Source organism: Gavia stellata, chromosome 23 (genome assembly GCF_030936135.1).
Source record: "Gavia stellata isolate bGavSte3 chromosome 23, bGavSte3.hap2, whole genome shotgun sequence".
NCBI classification, from domain to species: Eukaryota; Metazoa; Chordata; class Aves; order Gaviiformes; family Gaviidae; genus Gavia; species Gavia stellata.
Window position 1 is genome coordinate 8,691,746 of NC_082616.1, and position 19,923 is coordinate 8,711,668.

General features: G+C 45.5%; 1 protein-coding gene across 1 annotated transcript; it reads left to right on the forward strand.

Moving 5' to 3' along the window:
- The first annotated feature begins 5,002 nt into the window (after positions 1 to 5,002).
- On the forward strand, positions 5,003 to 13,947 carry LRRN4 (leucine rich repeat neuronal 4). Its single transcript, XM_009822028.2, has 5 exons — positions 5,003 to 5,083; positions 6,282 to 7,005; positions 8,228 to 8,432; positions 10,024 to 10,161; positions 11,315 to 13,947. The coding sequence occupies exons 2-5, from the start codon at positions 6,318 to 6,320 to the stop codon at positions 12,645 to 12,647; spliced, it is 2,364 nt and encodes a 787-aa protein (XP_009820330.2). The 5' UTR covers positions 5,003 to 5,083; positions 6,282 to 6,317; the 3' UTR covers positions 12,648 to 13,947.
- The last annotated feature ends 5,976 nt before the right edge of the window (positions 13,948 to 19,923 follow it).

Genomic DNA, 19,923 nt, shown 5'->3' on the forward strand with positions numbered 1-19,923 from the left:
GGAGCTACCAGACACCAAAACCAAAGCATTAATCTTGGCAAAACTGGATTCAATACGTTGATCTTTTGAGGAACTTTGTTAATTTCCAGGTTGAAAAAAATGCTTTATGTACTATTTGAAATTATTTGCTTGTTAAAAAGGCCTCTGAGTGTAGGCCTTCCTATTTTCTGTCCCTGTTACTCTGTTTTACTGTGACATCTGACTAAACTAAACTTGTTCATGAGTTAGGAGCTGAAATGCCTGCAGAAATGATCTTACTGATGTATGTAATGCAGAATGCAAAGAGATGACTCGGTGGTACTGTGCCTGAGGAACCAGATCTGTAGCAGCCAGCTCTGCCTGCTGGAGGGAGCCACACGCATCCAGGGAGCTGAAAGAAATTTGGTTCTGCCCTGCAATGCATAGTGGTCAGTAAAGCAAGGAGAGAATGAAGCTAGGAGGATGCATGAAACTGCTGGACAAACCAAAACTGGTTTCACATATCTAAAGAAATAAAATGGACAGGTGGTGTCATATCACCAAGAGATGTTGCAGAAATCACTGCATAATTCTTAACCATCACTGGGACTGGATAGCCCTGATTTTTCTGTCATGTCCTCTGCTTTTCTCCAGTGCCTGTCAGTACGCTGCAGTAGAATCACTCCCGAATTGTGCCAGTTTAAACAAACTATAGCTTTACATTTTGCAAAAGAAAGAGCTGATCCAGCCTGCTTCCCAGCCCTCTGTACTTCTCTCTCCTCAGCACTTTTTACACAGAGGCTGAGGGACCATCCAGTTTTCCTTCAGTAGAGGACTTAATCTCACTTGCTTGACACAGGCCAAGTATTTTCCTCAGCGTGTGAGAACCACCTATAAGGGATAGTCCAAGTCCAAACACTTGCAATATTTAAAACCTGCCCAAGGGTGCTGTGGGAGAGCTGGATGCACACCTTGGTGCCAGCACTTCTTCCACTGGCAGCCCTCTTCCAGACTCAGACTCCACTTTGGCTACTGAGTTGCAGTCAGGATCGTGCCCATGCCCGCATTAGAGCCCCTCATTTGGCAATGACAGACTCCCTTAAATTGTTCATTGGGCAGCACAGCCCTGTGCTTGCCGCTCTCGGAGCAGAGCTTGTCACACGACCGTTGCAGGGAAGCCCTGTAGCTGCTACCCGTTGTCTAAATGATCTGAACACATCCACGCAGAGATACGGGAACTTTGAATGTAGTTCTCATTAGCAGAGTGTGTGGCGCATTTTACTGCTAAGCAAACACACCTACTTGCAGTCCAAATGTCGGGGCTGGGATTTCAGAGAAACTATCAAATATTTCCTTTTTCTTTCCTGCCCCTCCCTCAGTCTCACTCCATGTGTCACTGCCTTTCGAGTAAAGATTTCCCGCTGCTCTACAGGGAGGAGCTCTGCCAGCTCATCCCGGCCGGCTGCAAGCCCCACCCTTGCCATTTTAGCTTTAAGGGAACGATGCCTTGCTGCTGTCCTGTCTTCATGTTTCTCTAGATCATCAGCTATCTCTCCTTGCTCCACTCACTTTGCAAGGTTTTTCCACGACAGGTAAGGAACACTTAGGAAAGGAGTCTGGTTTTATCCAGCTGCTTTCAGTGCTGCATGGGGGCAATGACTGTAGCTCTGCTTCCTCCAGGCAGCCCCTGGAGAGGTGGGAGCCGGAAGGCATGACCCAGGGCACTCCTGCACCTCCGTAATTCCAGGGTGGACACAGTGAGCAGCTCCTGAGAGGAGGCCTGCACCCGCCTGCTCTGCCTGGCACGGGCGCCAGCCCAGCTCGGGGCCAGCCACAGCCGGGAGTCATCTTTCATCCCACCCCGTATCACGGAGCGTGTCCCAGCCAGACTCCAGCCATTCCCCTTAATGCGCACGGGGTACCACACCCTCCCTTACGCATGCAATGACCCGGTTAGACTTGGCTTTCGCTTGTTCGTCCCACCTGATTTATACATAGGGTTAAAGACCATAGGCTCAGTGGTCTGTAGTAACCAAGTTACCAATTGCACAGTGCCAGATGTGTGAGGTGTTTTACAGAAAGAGTGAAAGCAGGACAAGGGCGTCTGCCCTGAAATTTCGCAATGCAGAGACAAAATCCTGGACAGGAATGTTGTTTAGATGAAAACAAAATCCTTTAGGAAACTAATACCTCAGCTCAGCTGCAACCCTATTCTGTACGTGGTGCTTAATTAAACCAAAGTCAGGTCAGGGTAAAACACTACCCATGTCAGATGGCAGCTGTCTGTTCTCACTCACAACAAATTCCATAGGGGATTTCACCGCTGCCTTCAGAATGCATTACTGCAGCGGACAACGCACACACCCCATCGTTTTCTGAAACCTCAGGCTAAATAATCCTGTTCTTGCAGTCTCTCCCTGTTCTCTGTGGGAAAATGTCTTCCCTGAGTTTGTTCTGTGAACTGACCTGCAAAAGTCTTCCTTTCTTTTGTTGGCCTTAAAAGCCATTCTCCAGATTTTTTCAGGATAGTTTCATTCTTCATCAGTTGGATCACGGCCAGCAAGAAACATTCATCTCTTAAACTTTACAGCCTGGTACCATCCTCGCCTTCTCCTGTGCTCCCCATGCTTCCGCTTATCTCCGTGTCACTAAGGAATGCAGAGCTCATCCCAAGCATTCCTGCAGGCAGAGGGGTTTTGTGCAGCACTGAATCAGCCCCGGGGAGGGGGCGTCTGGTTCAGCTCTTTGTGCATCATCCATGTGAAAAGGCTGACAAAAATGCCTGCCTTTACTAAACGATCCCCCAGGTTGCCACTGAAACTCTTAGAAAAGTAGGAAAAAGAAGAATAACCTGAAGAAACACAGCAACATGAGAACAGGCCAAAGTGATTCACGAAGGGGAAATCTCTGCCTGCTGCTACCAGATGATTTCAAAGAAACTAGTGAAAGAGGGCTGCTGTGCGCCCTGGGAAACCTTCACCGATACCTGGGCAGCTCTTTGAGACGTAGTACCATGGCAGTAGTATTCCAGATGATGAGTTTGCAGCTAGGCAAAGAGATGGGAAAATAAAATGCCTGCCTCAAAAACTGGGCATCCAAAAAGCAGAAACAAAGGTGGAAAATAAAGATTAAAAAAGCTTATTTTCCAAGGGGGCTCTGCTTCTTGCAAGAGGTTCTCTGTATCACTCTGAAATCAAGCGCCTCTGGGCAAAGAATCCACCTCCCTTCCACCTTCCCTGAAATGAGCGGCCCACTTGCTGGGCCACTTTTCCAGCCTTACAAGACTGCTTGTCTCAGTCTCCAAAATGAAGTCAGTAAGGCTGAACACATTAAAAGTAAGGCAGCATTTGGCTCACCAGGTTTCATGGAGCAGTTTTTTAAAGGATTAAAAACAATAAAATAACCAATGAAAATTTACTGTCTGTAAATCCTGAGCTAACGGCAGCAAACCCAACCCAGGTACTTGGTAGCCCAAGGCAAAGTAAGGCCACGTCCCTGCTCCCCAGCTTCTCAGAGAGGAGCTTGGTAGCCAGCAGGTCTGCAAAGCCACCGGCCTGGCAGGGGCTGGACTTTCCTCCTACTATACCAAATTCTTCAGATTTTTTTAACCTGCTCCAATTTGCCCTCTGAACCTAGCAGAGTGCAGATCTCTGAAGCTACCTGTTGGTGCGCACGTGCCTGGCCTGCACGCTGCCCGAAGCGCAGGCCTGCGAGCTGCTCCAGCTGGGTTAATCTGTGGGATTAGCCCCTCATTTGGGAAACTATTTATCTTGCCTTAGAGCCATTCCACACGGGAACAATATGTACATCTCGCCCAGCCTCCAAGGGAACACCAACGGCTCCAGAGAGTCCTACTAAAAGACAGTATCTTGCTCTGTGGATGTTCTGGTGTTTTTCAAGGCTCTTTCCCCACCAAGATAATGAATGACACTGACACGGTCAATAGATAAGGTCTGCGTACATGCAGACTCAAGGTTTTTGGGTAAGCAAGACCTTTATCTGCACTTTAGCACCAAAGCATACAGGTCTGTGTTGCCTTCATGTCATGGATCTGTTTTGTTGTCCTGATAAATGAAAAGCACTGACTACCGTTCTCCCTGGAAATTTTAATCGTTAATTGTCTTATAGTAGCAACTGAACAACCACCCTTTTACTTTTACTTTGGAACAATCTCTATCAATTCATCCCTTTCCAGTTCCTGGCTTTACTTGCAGCTCTTGAGCAGCCTAATTATTATTTGAATTGTGGGAATGCTGAGAAACCCAGCTCAGGGCAGGTCCCTTGGTGGGAGAAGTTTTACATTGGCAGTCTTACTTATCCAGCAAAGGATGAGAGACAGAGCGGGAAGGGAATTCTCCCAAGCCACGCAGTACAGCAGATGCAGAACGGAGATCACAACCCACGCACAGTGGGACTGGGAGAGGCCTCCCATATCCGTCACGCACAGCGTGAGATGCCACAGGCCCTCTCCATCGGCCGAGAGAATTCGTCTCTGCAGAAGCGGCAGGTGAGAGCTTCGCTTTTGACATTTCCTAAGGGCCTCCTTAGAAAAGTCATTTGTCCTGCGTGACTATTTCCAGGACTTACTCCCAAGTGCAAGAGCCTTAGAGAGAAATAAAAACACTTGAAGCCTTTTATTGGCACCTAGAGAGCGACCAAAGCCCATGTCAGCAGAGAGAGCCTTAGCTTTACATCACCGTGACCTGTCAGCAAAGAAACACAATAATTCCCCTCCCTTCCCCCCTGTCAGTGGAAGACGGGAGAGTTGGGACTACAGCCACTGATCTTTTCCTTTTACCCCCCTCTGCTTAGACAAAGACAGACGGAGCAGCCCTGCTTGAGTGTTGGGAAATAAGAGCCCTCCCACCCTCCTCCCGCTAGCGCCAAGGGAGCGGGAAAGCTGCCTGGAGCCACCCCCTCTCCAGGCAGGGGAAAGCTGGATGCGGGGGAGCGAGCCTGAAACAAACCTCGCCTGTGCTTGTGGGCAGAGCCGTGAGCAGGGAAAGCTGGGAACAGAGAAGAGGCATTTCACGCTCTCGGCTGAGTCACCGAAGTGTATAAAATCAAGGCCAGGCAATCGGAGCCACGCAGAGCGGAGGCACGAGGCATCAGGACTTCTGGACAGGTACGTGCAAGCGGATGCGGTTTAGAGCCAGAGACTAAGATTAAATCTAAAATCGGGATCCAGCACTCCAATTCCTCCCATCCTCTCCCTGCCATGTGCTGGGAATCCAGCAGCTCCGGTGACCAGGAAGCCCTGAGGCCGCTCAGCTCTTGCCCGGTTCCAGATGACAAAAGGGACACAGGCAACCAAATTATACTATTTTGCTGGCCCCTGCTTAAAACCTGGCATGGTAGCAACAGCTGACGGTCTGGGCAAGACCTGGCACCATTCAGGGAACAGCAAGTAGCTATAAAGGTTTAGAATAAGTCTGAGATATTTCATACTACATAGGGCTTCAGTCACCCCCCTACACTGTAATATATTTTTGGATGAAGAATGATCATTATGATGCCTGGCAGCACAAAAGACAGCTCAGTACGAAAAGCACTAGTTTTGGGCTGTGGTTAATTCCCTCCTCTGACACAGATTACCTGCACAGCCTTAGACAAGTAATTTAGGATTTCTTTCTTTCTTTTTTTAAATGACAACGACAAAGCTAGGATGGGACCAGGAGGGAGCACAGAGGGAACTGTAACACTGAGTAACATGCTTCTTGGTACCTAGGCCTTTGGGGCCTGGATCCAGGAGCATCCTCTTAGTTTCTGACCACTTTCACGGAAATGTGGTTCAGGAGCTGCATTTTCAGCAGATCCTTTCCCCAAGAGCTGTAGTGTGCACCATGTGTGTGGCACCCACCTGCAGCAGGGCCCCAGCCCTGCCACCGCCTGGCAGACAGGCTCCGGGGCACTGCCAGCGGGTCAGGAGCAGCGGAGGGGGGCGAATCTCAAAGTGCAGCTCTGCTGCAGCTTGTCCAGTAGCAGGAGGAGCGGGGAGCCCACCTCCTGTGCTGCTGCTTTTCTGGGTGCCAGAGTGGTACTGAGGGGACTGGCGTGGGAACCAGACACGTGATACAACCTGGTTGCTTTCTGCATGAAAAACTGTAGGTATGCCTAGACTAAGATCGCTTGATACTTCTGTCCCCGAGGGTTGATGTTTACTTAGGCTTAATTACAGAAGAGACATTAATTATCACTTCCGCTGTCTGAATGCAATAGGAAAGGACTTCACTTCTAGATAGCTTGTAGCTGCCTGGAGGGATTTAACTTAGCTCTTAATGCTGATGTTTTGTTTTCCCCTCCCTGAAACAAAAACCAAACAGATCTTGCAAGTTAATTGCAAGCCACTTAGGAGAAGGATGTTTTCACGCTTGCTCATCCTCTCTCTGCTGGTGGGGAACACGGTGTCGGGCCCGGTGAGCAGAGCAGAGCCTGCAGCATCCAGGGACGTCACCACCTTTTTCCAGCTGACTCAGGAAGACTCTTGGGAGAACGTTAATCTCACCAGCATGTCCTGTGAGGATCGGAAGAACAGGACCTGGATCACCCTGCAGCTGACCAACAGCAGCCTGACAGCTTTCCCCGTCTGCCTTCCAGAGGCCCTGGAGACCTTGGATCTCAGCAACAACCTCTTAGAAGAGGTGAATGGCACGGAGATAGCAAGCCTCCCACGGCTGCGCTTGCTCTCGCTGAGGCAGAACCATCTCCAGGCAGTTAGATGGGGATCTGAAGCCCTCAGCAGTCTCCTCTCCCTGGACTTGAGCTTTAATAAGCTGTCGTCTGTGCCATCATGCCACAGCTCTGCCCTGCCTAACTTGAGGTGGCTGTCCCTGGCTGGAAATCCACTGATTGAAATCCAGCCGCTGGCTTTTTCTTGTTACCCTCAGCTACAGTTCCTGAACCTCTCTGCAACGCTGCTCGGGCAGGATGACAGCAGAGGAATTAGGGAATCTGCTTTTGCCATCAGCACATCTCCCAGTGAGGCCGCGAACAGGCCTGGAAATACTATCAACATGCTTGATCTAAGCAGGACCTTTCTTGAGAAAAGTAAGTTTCTGGATTTCCCACTGTAAACACAGGGCTTGGTCAGGCCAGGGGGAACAGAAGCCTTGCTGGGATGATGGCTCCCATCCTGGCCGAGCCCGGGGTGGAGGGGGAACACCCCACGCTGAAAGCAGCCAACAGCTGGTCCAGGCATGCAAGGCACTCTCCAGCCGGTCACGTAACTGCTGGGGGGAAACCCTCACGCAGACCAGCCTCCTGAAGGAAGGGCAGAGAACGGACACCACCAAACAGGACCCTTTGTCCCACTGTAGTCCCCCATCTCCATCATAATTCCACTGTCAGCTACTGACAGTCATCCTGCTGTCAGCTCTGGGATTAGTTTTGGGACACGCAGGAGGAAGTTTATTTCTCTTTCCAGACACACTGCTGAAATCTTTCTTTGTTTATCCCCGCAGTTACACTCTGCTTTATACCGCTGTATTGAAGTAGCACAGAGAGAGGCTTTCTGTGTCAACCACAACTGGCCCATACTTCCGCACAGTGAGACAATCCCTGCCCTGAGCGATTTACAGCATGATTTTTTTCTTTTGTCTGCCTCCTCCGCCAGCCTCAGTGCTGAGGCAGAGAGCTGTTAGATGGTTGCCCAGCTGCTCTCAGCCTGGGGCACAGCCAGGACTTTAGGTTTCACCTCAACTCGCATTTAAGAGATACACCACCAAATTTCCTCCATGAATTTGCCTAATCCCTCTTGTGGTAGTGAGTTACACAATTCAGTCATGGGATGGAAAGGCACTTTTGCATAAGACCTATTCTTTCAGTTTCATGCCTCTCAGCTCTTTTTCCTATGCTAGGAGAAATAAGAAGTTACTTTCCTTTCTCACATCAGTCAGGACTCTGTAGACCTCTCAAATATCGCCCCACCCATCGCTTCTACGAGCAGAGAAATCCTTGTTCATTTAATCTCACCTAATAGGAAAGCGATTCTTCCATATCTCTGACCAGCTTTATTGCCCTCCTGTCTTCCCTTCTTTTCCTCTGCCCTATGACAGTATGACCAGGCCTGCAGGTAATACTACGAAAATGGGATTGCAACGGTGTTTATACACTGGTATATTGATTTTTGTTCTATTCCTTTCCCAAACAGAATAGCTGCAGAAGATCACAGAGATATTTTATATCTCTATGAATTCAAACCTTTTTTTAGGCAGAAATCTACAGGAATGCACTATTTAGGCAACAGGTATAAATCTTTTTTCTGCTTCAGTTCAACCAGAGTGGACCAGAGACTTGACCAACCTCAGATCACTTCACCTGACAAAGATGTCACGACTAAGAAGCCTCGATACTGACTTCTTCAAGTCCATGCCTAATCTCCGAGAGCTGAACTGTCAAGACTCCCACTCACTGGGTTTCGTGAGGACAGAGATATTTGACAGTGCTCCTCATCTGAGCCATCTCTCGTTTGAGAAGTGAGTTATTGTCTTTTTTGTTCTTCCTTACCTAACGTTGCCTTTGCCTCACAGCACCATGATGCCTGGGAGCTGATTTTTATGCAAAGTGGGAGCTGATTTTTATGCAAAGTTTGCTTGTTATCAAATATTTAGGAAGGAGGTATGGGCTTGCGTGCTATGGAGAAACACACTGTCTCATACTCAAACATGCCATGTAAAGCCTGTGATGTAGATCTGATACAGCAGAAGAGCTGATACAGCCCAAAGAGGTGGCATGAGACTCAGAGCAACAGCATAGTTACTGTTCGCTTGAGATCGCATCCATCGTGCTCTCTCCCGCTCGTCTGCCTCATCTCCCAGTGCACTGGATGAATTCATCTAGCACTGTTAAGATTAGCATAGACCCACTGAGGCCCACTTGCAATAACAGACTATGCTTCCAACATCTACAACAGCAATGTCTCAGCAGAGGAGAAGCGGGTCACTGAGGATTCCTTGCTTTACAGAGGATGAAAGCTGACAGTTTCCTAAAATCTGCACCTTGGAAACAGTCAAAAATCCTGTCCCTCCCACTTTCAGCGCGAGAGATTTATTGTTCAGCATTAGTAAAAGCAATGGTTTAGTCCTTATTGTAGAGGTAACACATCAGTGTGACTTACTTGGTATGTCACACACCTGTTGAAATATTAAGGGAAACAAAAGTCTGAAGGTGATTTATCAAAATGAGAGTAGGTAAACTGCACACAGAACAATCAGCATAAATAAAAAGATTTGGAGAACACCTTGAAAGTTTTCTATAATACAGGCCCAGATTATAAGCGTTCAGAAAACAAATTCCTTTGCTCTAGGAAACAGTTTCAGGAAAATAAACCCCTTTAAGGAAAAAATCAGAATCCATCGCCCAACTAGATTGCCACACCAAATTTACACAGCACTTTACAATACCTGCGGGAATACCAGTTCAAAGTGCTAAAAATCATGACCCAAACTTAAAAAACAAAGGAGGAGCAGTTAAAGTCATAGACAAAAGAGAGCATCCTCTGAGCATTCACACTGCAGGGAGGTCACATTATCACACTCTTTCTGCAGCCAGGACAGCTTAACAATAAAGGCAAGCAAGGTCTTCCTGTATTAGTCATTTGACTTTAGTAGGTGAGAGTCTATATTATGAAAGAGGCAATTAATATTAAGAGGATGATTGGCATAAAGCCAAGCCATTACAAGCAGACTGAGAAAGAAGCTAGAGAAATGGTATAGTAGAAAAGAAAAGTGTAGCTGAATGCACGATGGCAGAGAGGGGATCATTTTTCACCGGAGACACTTGCCAAATGCTAGGTCCTTTCCCTTCCAGCTGCCATCTCTAAATGTGTTATCCCCTTACAATGCTTTTGTTATGCTTTAACACACAGCAGCTACGCTGTGCAGATTAGAGAGATGGGCAGGTATTAGCCTGGACTTTAAAGCGCAGAATGGTGGTGTTGATAACTGGCTGCTTTCAAGGTAACTGGGAATATTGCTTTGTGTCTTACACATGCTGGGATACTAAGCACACTCCAGCTTTTGGAAGGTAGCTCAGCGCTTGCTAATTATTGCATTTGTCATCTTGTAGCTGTAACCTGAGTTCCTTTAATCCTTGGAATATCAATTCATCAGATGGCATCATCATCAACTTGTACGGAAATCCTCTCTTATGCGACTGCCAGCTCTCCTGGCTGCTCTCCAAGCCCAAGAAAGTTGTGCTGCAAAAGTAAGTGAGTTCAAGGAGATAAAGTAATGCTCTTCAGACACAACTTAAATGTGTAAGTTATTTGGGAACCAAACATTCACTGTCATCTAAGTTATTCAAATTCCTGGTGTGTTCTTCCCTTCCACAAGAGGTAGAAATGCAAAATAAAGTCCCTTTCAGGGACAAAGCATGGCTGAATTATACTTGAATGTGGAAAAATGCGATGGGCACATGTAGAACAGTATAAAGTGTTATTAGCTGTGGATTCTACTTTAAGGTGAGAAAAGCTTATTTTCTTTATTTCATATTTCTCTATTAGCTGGAGATAAAAAATGAGCTGGCTTGGTGGCCTTGATGGGCCACCACTGGGAGCAGGAACTGGAAGACTTTGCAAGATATTTAGCAAATTGTTTCCTCTTTGTCCTTGCATTCCCAAAGCCTAGATCAGCACAGGCAGCCAACAAAACCCCTTGCAAATAGCCCCCTTTGTCACCTATTGTTTCCATGCTTTCCTACAGTTTTACAGACTAATTAAAATAAGCTGTAGTTAAAAGAAGTGCTTTGCATATGTATGATCTGTCTTCCTTTTGAAAGGCCACCAAGAATATTTGTCATACGTAGTGGAGGGAGCAGGGAAGTAGATTGTTAAAATTAGATTGTTTCTCATCAGGATGGGCTTAGCAGTTACATTCTTTACAAAAACATGCAGTGTCTGAGTAAAGAAAGAACTCAAGCTGGTCATTTAAAAGCACATCCTGTGTCAGCACAGCTCCAGCTGCCTAAACGAGCTGACTTAAGGATTTTGGGGACCCTGTTACATCTCTCTGCATGCGGTCCCTTCCTAGTGTGGCATTGAAGTCTGACCCTTTATGACAAGTTGCCTTGAACCTTGACACTCCTGCTACGGTCCACAGGCCTTGTAGCAAAGGATGCTTCTTCTCAGGCAAAAGATATTCCTGCACCTTACAAAACCAAAAAGCCAGTCAGCTAAGTTCCCAGTGCTGCATAAAGCCATTTGCCAAGCACAGGACTATCGTTAAGACAACCTAGCTTTGGTTTAGGTTTCATGTCTTCCGTTTTGGGACAGCAGGTTGCCAGTTCCCATCCAAGGAGCCTTACAGGAACCTGTAATGTTCTTGTGGATCTTGTCTATTCTAACTTGTCCCTTCTGCAGGGCTTGGGAGACTTTTTGCAACACATCCCAGGAAGATTGGGGCAGACCTTCAACATCTTTTTCACTGCTAGAGCTCTACAGTAAATGCCAGTCTGAGAGAAACGTTACGCTGCCCGATTCAAACACACCCTCTCCCGAACACGATGCTTTCAGCCTTACCAGTTATGATGCCACTACTGTAGTAACAACAACAGACTCTGCTCTGCTAACCAAAGACACTTACACCAGCACCTTAATTCAGAGGAATGTAATGAGCACGACGGCAGCCAACCCAACTGAGCCAATGCTCACAAAGGCCAACAGTTCCTCCCGTGAAGAGGAGGCAGTTTCCGAATCCACAAGCCACCCCCCTTCCTTCACGTCCGTAACCACCTCAACAGGTTTTCTCAAAGAGCTCTATAGTCATTCCTTGGATTATGGCTCCACAAGTCAAACTGAAACAGATCAGCTAAAGGGAGAGCTCAGAACAACCGATGCGACGTTTCCCCAGGAAGGCCCATTCAACCAGCCCACTAGTGATTATTCTACTAGAGCAACAGGAAACCCCAGTGCCACTGACCATTATATCCACTCCTTTGCCACCCACGCTGGGGAAGGTACACCACAAACGAGCCTACCACAGCTGAACTCCACGAGGACCAATGCTCGGTCAGAGCCTGCATCCACCAGATCACTGATACACTATGTAGATGACTATGATTACAATGAACACTCAACGGAAACCCCAGTGCAACTGGTGTACACCTCCTGTGACTACAATCCTTGCAGGCACCTTCAGAAGCCGTGCAGTGAACTTCAGAGTGCATCCCTATGTTTATGTCCTGGCATGTCAAGGGAAGATGAGGTTCCAGATCCACCGAGCCTCAGAGAGGTGTCGGAAGTTACAGACAGCTCTGCACAGATACGCTGGTGCGCCCCAAATTCAGTTGTTCAGACCTATGAGTTGACGCTTCATGCCCAAGGCAACGAGGACAGACAGTTTGTCCTGGACAATATTTATTCCACAGCAAGGCAGTACACTCTGTATAATCTATTACCATACACCACTTACCACATTTGCGTGACTGCTTCGAACAAAGCAGGGTCAAGCCAGACAGCAAGTCAGGGAATTCCAGGTAATTCGTGCACCAGATTTAAAACAAAACCCAGCTACAAGTCCGTCTTTGCTGCTCTGTCTGCAGCAAGCGGACTCTTTCTCATTTCCACAATCGTTTTGTCTGTATGTCTGTGTAAGGCATGTAAAAAGCCTCAGAGTGAGCAATATGGTACACACTTAGTCTCTTATAAGAACCCGGCATTTGATTATCCGTTAAAACTACAAACCACTAATTAGCTCTAGGTGATTGTTCTACACATTCAAAGCTCACTGTCTCTATCACCTTGGTATTTTTCCTGAGACTCTCAAAATGTCCTTCAGCAAAACTATGAAACATTAGACTTCATAGCCCTTATGTTTCTAAGGGAGAGAAAAACACACATAAAAAAAGAAAATAATAATAATGAAGGTAGCCAAACAGAAAAAAGCCTTTGGACCCTTGTTCATGTGCTAAGAAGCAGCAAACCTGGACACTAACCTTGAAAAGTTGTTTTTATAGTCACCTACAAATACACTAGCGTACATTTCACACCATGCGAGGTTGCCTTGCCAGCTGCCTGCCTCCAGTATCTCTCATGAACACAGTCCACTAAGAGGCATGATCCAAGACACATCTAGCTGAGCAAGACAGACACTGTTTTTATTCATATAAGTGAAGCTGGGTTTTCAATTTCTTCTAATGTCCGTATAAAGGCATTATCCAAAAAGAGAGTATTACTAGAAGGAGTGAGAGAAAGGTCTCCTTGGGCTCAGTGGCAAGGTGCTGTGCAGATAACTCCACTAGATAACTCCGATGACTGTAACTGCTCAGCACAACTTCAGATCAGGAAAAAGAAACATGAAGAATAATTGTAAAAAGGGAGGGTAAGACACTGCAGGATCCTTATGGCAGGGATAATTGTTTTGTTCTGACTTTGCATGTTGTTTTCCACAGCTGAAGCTCCCAAGTGTTACACCAATACCAATTTACAGGCAGTGACGAGTTTGCAGTACAACAGTAACCCACAGATGGGGGGAGCACATTAGTGTTTGCTTACAACTGATTTTAAGCAGAGATGATTGCTCAGTCCCATCTACAGGTTTAGCAGGCTGATAATTCACCTCATACAGAGGCACACAGTCAAGTAATGAAACAAATTTAATGCGTATGTTGCTGAGACTTGAAAAACTGAAATCCCGTCCACTAGCTGCAGACATTTATGCAGACATTTTTCAAATGTACTTTGGGATGCTAATTTCTGCTATAAAATAGTAACAGATACTGAGAATCCCAGCTCTTCAGCGGCTTTGAGCTTGCCCTTAAAATTCAAAGAGATGTTTTTGTAAGAGGAGGCAGTAGTCCCAAATACTTCCTATTCAGAGACCCACAGGTGTATGTTCCAATAGCTGCGTGTTTCTGCTGCTGTATAGATACAATATGTAAAATCCCCCCAGATCTCAGAGAATGAAAGGTGCTATGCAGTGTAAAAGAGTCTCTGTTCTGTCCATTTTTTTTTAATGCTTCCAGTATTAATGGAAATAAAAGCTACAGAGTTGAGTTCTGGTTCTTTGTTAAAGACCTAGCTTTTTGTGTTGTCTTCACCATCTACAACGTTTAGCCCAAGAAATTAATTCAAACATTTTGTTGTTTTGGAACAAACTTTCAGCATATAGTAATGTTTTTTTAATGGTAAATTTGTGTTGTCTGATGTCATAAGAGCTTTCATTTTGTATGTGTATAAGGTGGGCCGTGCCATCCTCACGGCTATGGGCTTGCAGCCCTTTCCTGCAAGTCTGTCCTTTCCCCTACACCAGTGCTGGGGATGACACCGTCGTCAGACAGATTCTCCTTGCAAATTCCTGCCGTGCCCGTCCTGAGCTTGGCTGAGCCCCATGACTCAAAACTCACTAGAGAGGCGAACTGCAAATGAAAAAGCTGGAATGGCATCACCTATCACTTTGAAAATCTCTTATTTTCACATCCTGGTAATTCAGAACTTTCTTAGTTTTCATATTTATTTCTGGCCTGTTTTTTCCTGCATTTTCTGGAAGGTCTAGTGAACAGGCACAGATGATATTTTGATTTCATTTGAAGTGAACAGGAACCTTCAGTCTTTGACTCATTATTCCAAACTGGGGCAGAGATCATATACTCCCTTGTGTTTGTACAACATAGCTCTAAGAGACCTTGACTGGGGTCTTTGGTATTACCAGAAACAGAAATAAGGTGGAGCAAAATAAGAAGATTTATGAATAGCAATTTATATAGTCTTGAAGATTAGCTCTAGAGGAGGAGGACAAAAAAGATACTGCAACTGAAAATAAAGATTGTTCCAGCTTAACTATGAGTCAGTCCAAAGCAACAGGACACTATTTAAAATGAGATTTTGAGACGATAAGTCTAACTACCCTTTACAACATTGCAGCTCATCATCACTGCAACACCCAACTAGAAAGCCACAAAGCTCAGCAGAAGATCTACCGGTAGCAGGATTTGACTTTCCTGAGGGTCAGTGACCAGGGGACACTCCAGCCTTGACACTACCTGGAAGCGCAACCTCATACCAACCTCAGTCTTCAACCTTTCCCCACTGGGAGATGCACGCACTGATTTCTCCAACCAATTCTCATTTCAGCCTCTCCTGACTTTTCACAGGTCTTCACTCCCTTCAAGCCAAGGCAACAGTCAGAGCCTCCCATCCTTTAAAAGTGCCCTTCCTGGGAGCCAAACAAATATATAAGTCCCACTCCCACGTCCCCCACTTTCTCCAACTTAAGGTAACCCTCAACAGCCCAGTTTCATTTGGGCTGAGGAACCGTCCCGAAGCACAGAGCCCCCAGCCAGGGGTAGTGCCTCTCTCTTGCCCAACCACACTCTCCCCTTTCACAAGTAGGATGTAAGAGATTTAGCAGCAGCATTCAAAACATGGGTTTTTTTATTTATCGACAGCTATGGTAAGTATCAGTGCTTCAGGTGCAGAAGTTTTTTGGTTTTTTTTTTTCCCCCCACTACCACTTTATAGTTTCACCAGAGTTTATTTTAGTAATGACCAACTTTACTCTGTTGTCTTTTTTCCCTGTATTTGAATCAGTGCTTCTCTTACTTCACTTTTTCCTGATATTCGTGCTAAGCTACAACCACTCTTCCTTGGATGTGTTATATATATACACACTCTGAAATAATTTTCAAGTTACGAAAGCTAATGGCTTTATTCATACGTCAAAAATTCCAGCTTGGATTAAAAAGTCCTCCCCCTGTATTCCCACCCAGAACTCATGTGTCTTGTAAACAGCTGCTGCAGCCCAAGAACATGTAAAATTACAACTATTCAAAAGGGCAACTTTCATTTGAGCAACTCACAGTCTTTTCAAAGTAAGTATTCAGTATAAAACCTTTCGTTGAAAGCACTGCCTATTGCTAGTTCTTAAAACCAATGTATACTTCTAGAAAAACTGAATCACCACATTATACCCTCTAGATTTTTTTATTGTAGCTGCACCTACCCTAAAAAACAAGCAATATTTTAATCAATAGGGTAAGATTATCTTGAAGCCCATTTTCTGGCTTCCACATAATCCAAGTATAACTGCAGAAGAAAATTCATGTCATCCCCATTCCCCAACCTCAAAACCCAGAGCTGTCATTCTTGTAAACACAACTAATAACCAGTTTGGACGTTTCCTGTGTTTTCTTTACTGTCGATTGACACAAGCAGCGGAGCCAGCTCTCACAGCACTGCTTGGGACTGGGGCAGTGAGGAGAGCAACCAGGGAGCTAAACGGAAACTTTCCCACCCACACGTAAAGCCATGTTAGAAAGTTGCCCAGCTCTGCTCCGCCTGGTTGTTCCTCCCCCTCTTCTGTTTGCAGCCAACAGCGAATCCTGTTTGTACCTCCAACTCCAAAGATAGAAACCTTTGGCAGCGTGACTGGGATACCCACACATCTCTGAGACAATTTTAAAAGCTAACAAAAGCCAACCCATTTAAAAAAATGTAACTAGTAATCCACTTACTGTTTCACAGTTCAACTTGTCCTGTCTCTGTGAGAGGAAGATCACTTGGGGGAAACGCTGAGAGCATTTAAATATGGTTTTTGAAGAGCTTGTGTATTTTTTTTTTCTGGCTTTTCTTCCTCAGAAGAAATTGTTATCGGCATTCCTAAGAACCTTCTCCATTCACTTTTCAATGTTTTTCTTCTTTCTACAGGACCAAGTTCAAACAAAGGATGTCCAAAATAGCCAACAGTGCATGTGGGTGCATCCCCTGGGTGTCATGGCAGAAGTGCATGCTGCTCCGTCTCTAACTCAGCATTTGAAAATCAGTCACTGAGTCTCATGGAGTCTCCCAGCAGAAACACGCTGGGAAAAGGAGCTGATCCCTGAAAAGGCCTCCATACAGAAAAAAAAGCAGCTCCCTAAGGGCCAGAACCCATGCAGGCAGAGGCCTTGCTGGCTGTGAGGGAACAGAGAGGGACCACCTTGTCTTCGGTGCAACAAATGCCATTTAGAGAAGCAGTCACCGAGAGCCCCGTCCGGGGTAGCAGAAGCGGGTAGGTGGGAAAGCCCAGAGCAGCAGGATGAGGCGCTTCAGCCTGATCCACCTCGCTGACAGAAGGGAGCCTGCTTTTGAGAGTTGTCCCTGGCCAGACACGTGAGAGGCATTTAATGGGCCTGCTGGGAGACGATGCAGCCCAAGGCAGGCAGCTCACATCATACCACTGGCTTTATCAGCCTCTTCGTGGAAGGAGGCAAAAGTCAAACCACCATGCTCACTCCGCAAGCACTGCGCTGGCACAGAAGCACTGCTCCGCAGCGATCTCCAGAAAAACGCATTCATGTGGTGTTAGAAACGAGGATGCCTCTGAGGGTTCAGGATCTTGCTTGTCAAGAAGCATCTGATTCGCACTTTACCTGTGAAATACAGAGATATTTATCACAGGTGCGAACACGTTTTGTGTTTGCGGAAATAGATATTCATAAAAGAACATGTTTAAACTCCTGGTGCTTTTCTTTTTATCAGCTGTCCAAAGTATGCAGTTTGTTCTGAAGCAGGGCAATATATTACAACAGTAATTCCAACCTCTTTAAAAGTAATCGAGCAGGACAACAAATAACAATATTCTTTTGAAATACATTCAGGAAACAATCCCTTACAGCAAGGCTGGTGTTCTGCTGTCATCTAGAGGGAGAGGGTGGTATCATCTCCCCAGGTACTCTCCCACATGGAAATACTCATCCTTTCAAAGAACTTCATCCTGCACCCTATAGACCAAGGCTCACTAACTTACACTACCCACGTGCTCACCTATTAACATTTGAAGGGAAAGAAAGCAGAAGTGCTAAGGATTAACAGTAGCAGCAGTCCCAGTCCCATAGACTGTTATTCAGCAGCTTATCTGTCCCTGTCTCTAATTCTTGTTGTAGCCTTATGTCCAGGAACTTCTCTGTCAACTTGACACTGATAAGGAAAAATGTAAAATTTTTCTTAAGAGCAAGAAGGGGATTACTATCTGGGAAACCTAAAACTGGTAACTCGGTCTACAAGCACAATAAGGTTTTTTTATAAACATTGTAGATTTTGGAAACAGAGATCAGATCACATTCATTGCACTTACAGAAAAAAAAGTCAAGAATTGGTTGGTTTTTTGATTCAGCACACGTGAAGATCAGTAACAGTTAAGCATGTTTACATTATCTGATATTTTGAATTTCATTTTGCATATAATATTACTGTGGAATATTACAATAATTGGATGAGGATCTTCTACGTAATTCTTATCTGCTTTAAAAACCACTGATGATTCAACTGATGCTTCTGGATTTTCTAGGTCCAGAGCACAGTGGCAACTTGTATAGCCCCGGGCAGATGGTCGGGCCGTGCACAGAGCCATTCCTCAGTACCCATGCAGCATGTCCAGCCGGATGCAGTACCTCTGCAGCATCTAGTTACTCAGTACACAAGCAGATCAGTGCTCTGGCCCCAATGATACATACAGTTGATCTGCCCGTATGCAAAATGTAGGTTTTTGCACGCTCCAGCTACAGCACCTCTGAAGAGTCAGGGGCTGCCAACGAAGCATGAAATAAATCATCTCCATTTTCACTGCTAGACTTGACCAACCCATAACTTCAAGCTGACATTTCCCATGCCACAACACGTTTTTAAGAGTACATTGACAGTGTAGCTACCTTTAAAGTACAGTCTTCCAAAAAAAGGTCTGAATCCATAGGAATCCCTTATAGCAAATTCTTCACAGGATCAGCAGTGTTTACTCCAGTGTCTTAGTAGACTAAAATCACCATAAACAGGGTATTTTTCTTCTCTTCCAAATCACAGTGCAGCATTGTATTTTGTGCTGCTACCTAATCCTCACACTTCAGTGCTGGATTATGTTACCTACTAGTACATGTAAGAAGATAATACTTGTATGGCACTTTGTGTATTTCCTGACATACTACCACAGTATTTATTCTCATTATTGCAACCTCCTTTAATGGGTGAGCAGTCTTTTCAACTGCTTACCATGACTCTCAGGTTACATTGTTTTTAAAGGGAGCGTAAGGGAGGAAAAAACCTCAGAAAATACTAACAAGAAATGGAGGGAGTGTGAGAAAAGGGACAAAAAGTCTTCACAATAAATAGTCTGTTGGATACACCCAGAACAGGAGAGAACCGAAGAAAATCAAAAGAAATCAAGTGAAAGAATCCAAAGAAAAATCCATAAAGCCCAGGATCCCTCGTTCACTGTCTCCTCCAGAAGGTGGAAGCAGCGATGCGGCTATCCCTGCCATGCAGGCGGGCACAGGGCTGGCAGCTCCTGCAGGCTCTAACCAGGGCACAGCACTCAGACACCAAGAGCAGTAACTTCTGGGATGAAACTCCAGACAGAAGAGAAAAAGTCACACACTCAGCACTAGGTAGAGACTTTCTTCTTCTCTGAAAAATTAAAATCTACTTGCTGTGCAAAGTATTTTTTGCTGGGAAGGCATGAGTATTGCATTTATTAAATGTTTAGAAGCTACTAGCTCTTATCAGAGCATGATTAAGTAATGGTACTTAATAACTTATCTAAGGCCATTAAGTGAAATGATGTCACCCTCTCTTTGGCAATCATTCATTATGCTGTCATCACTACTGCCTTGAGAATACTCAGCAAGTTGTCTCCAGGAAAAAAGAAAAAAGACCCTATTTAGTTACTTGGTACACGAGCAGATCAGTGCTCTGGGCCCACTGATACATACAGTTGATCTGCCCATATGCAAAATGTAGTAAGTAGTAAAGATGCAGGTCCCAGGTTTTTTTCATCTTGTAAAAAGGACAGAGATGCAAATATTCCTAGAAGCCCTGTTTTGGCCTAATTACATGATTAGGTGTCCACTGACGACATTTACGCTGTGAAGGTTGTTCATGTTGTTCATATCACAGTAGAACTAGCAAGGTCCACTTGATATTAGGACTCCATTTGACAAGATGCTGCACAAACAGCTAGTAAAAAAACTTTATCATCTAACTGCACCAGACTAGAAATAGTT

Excerpts from the sequence above, each read along its gene's own strand:
- LRRN4 (XM_009822028.2), top strand. The coding sequence starts at position 6,318 with ATGTTTTCACGCTTGCTCATCCTCTCTCTGCTGGTGGGGAACACGGTG. Across the intron at positions 7,006-8,227 it reads CAGGACCTTTCTTGAGAAAA|TTCAACCAGAGTGGACCAGA; the intron begins GTAAGTTTCTGG and ends TTTCTGCTTCAG. Across the intron at positions 10,162-11,314 it reads AAGAAAGTTGTGCTGCAAAA|GGCTTGGGAGACTTTTTGCA; the intron begins GTAAGTGAGTTC and ends TCCCTTCTGCAG.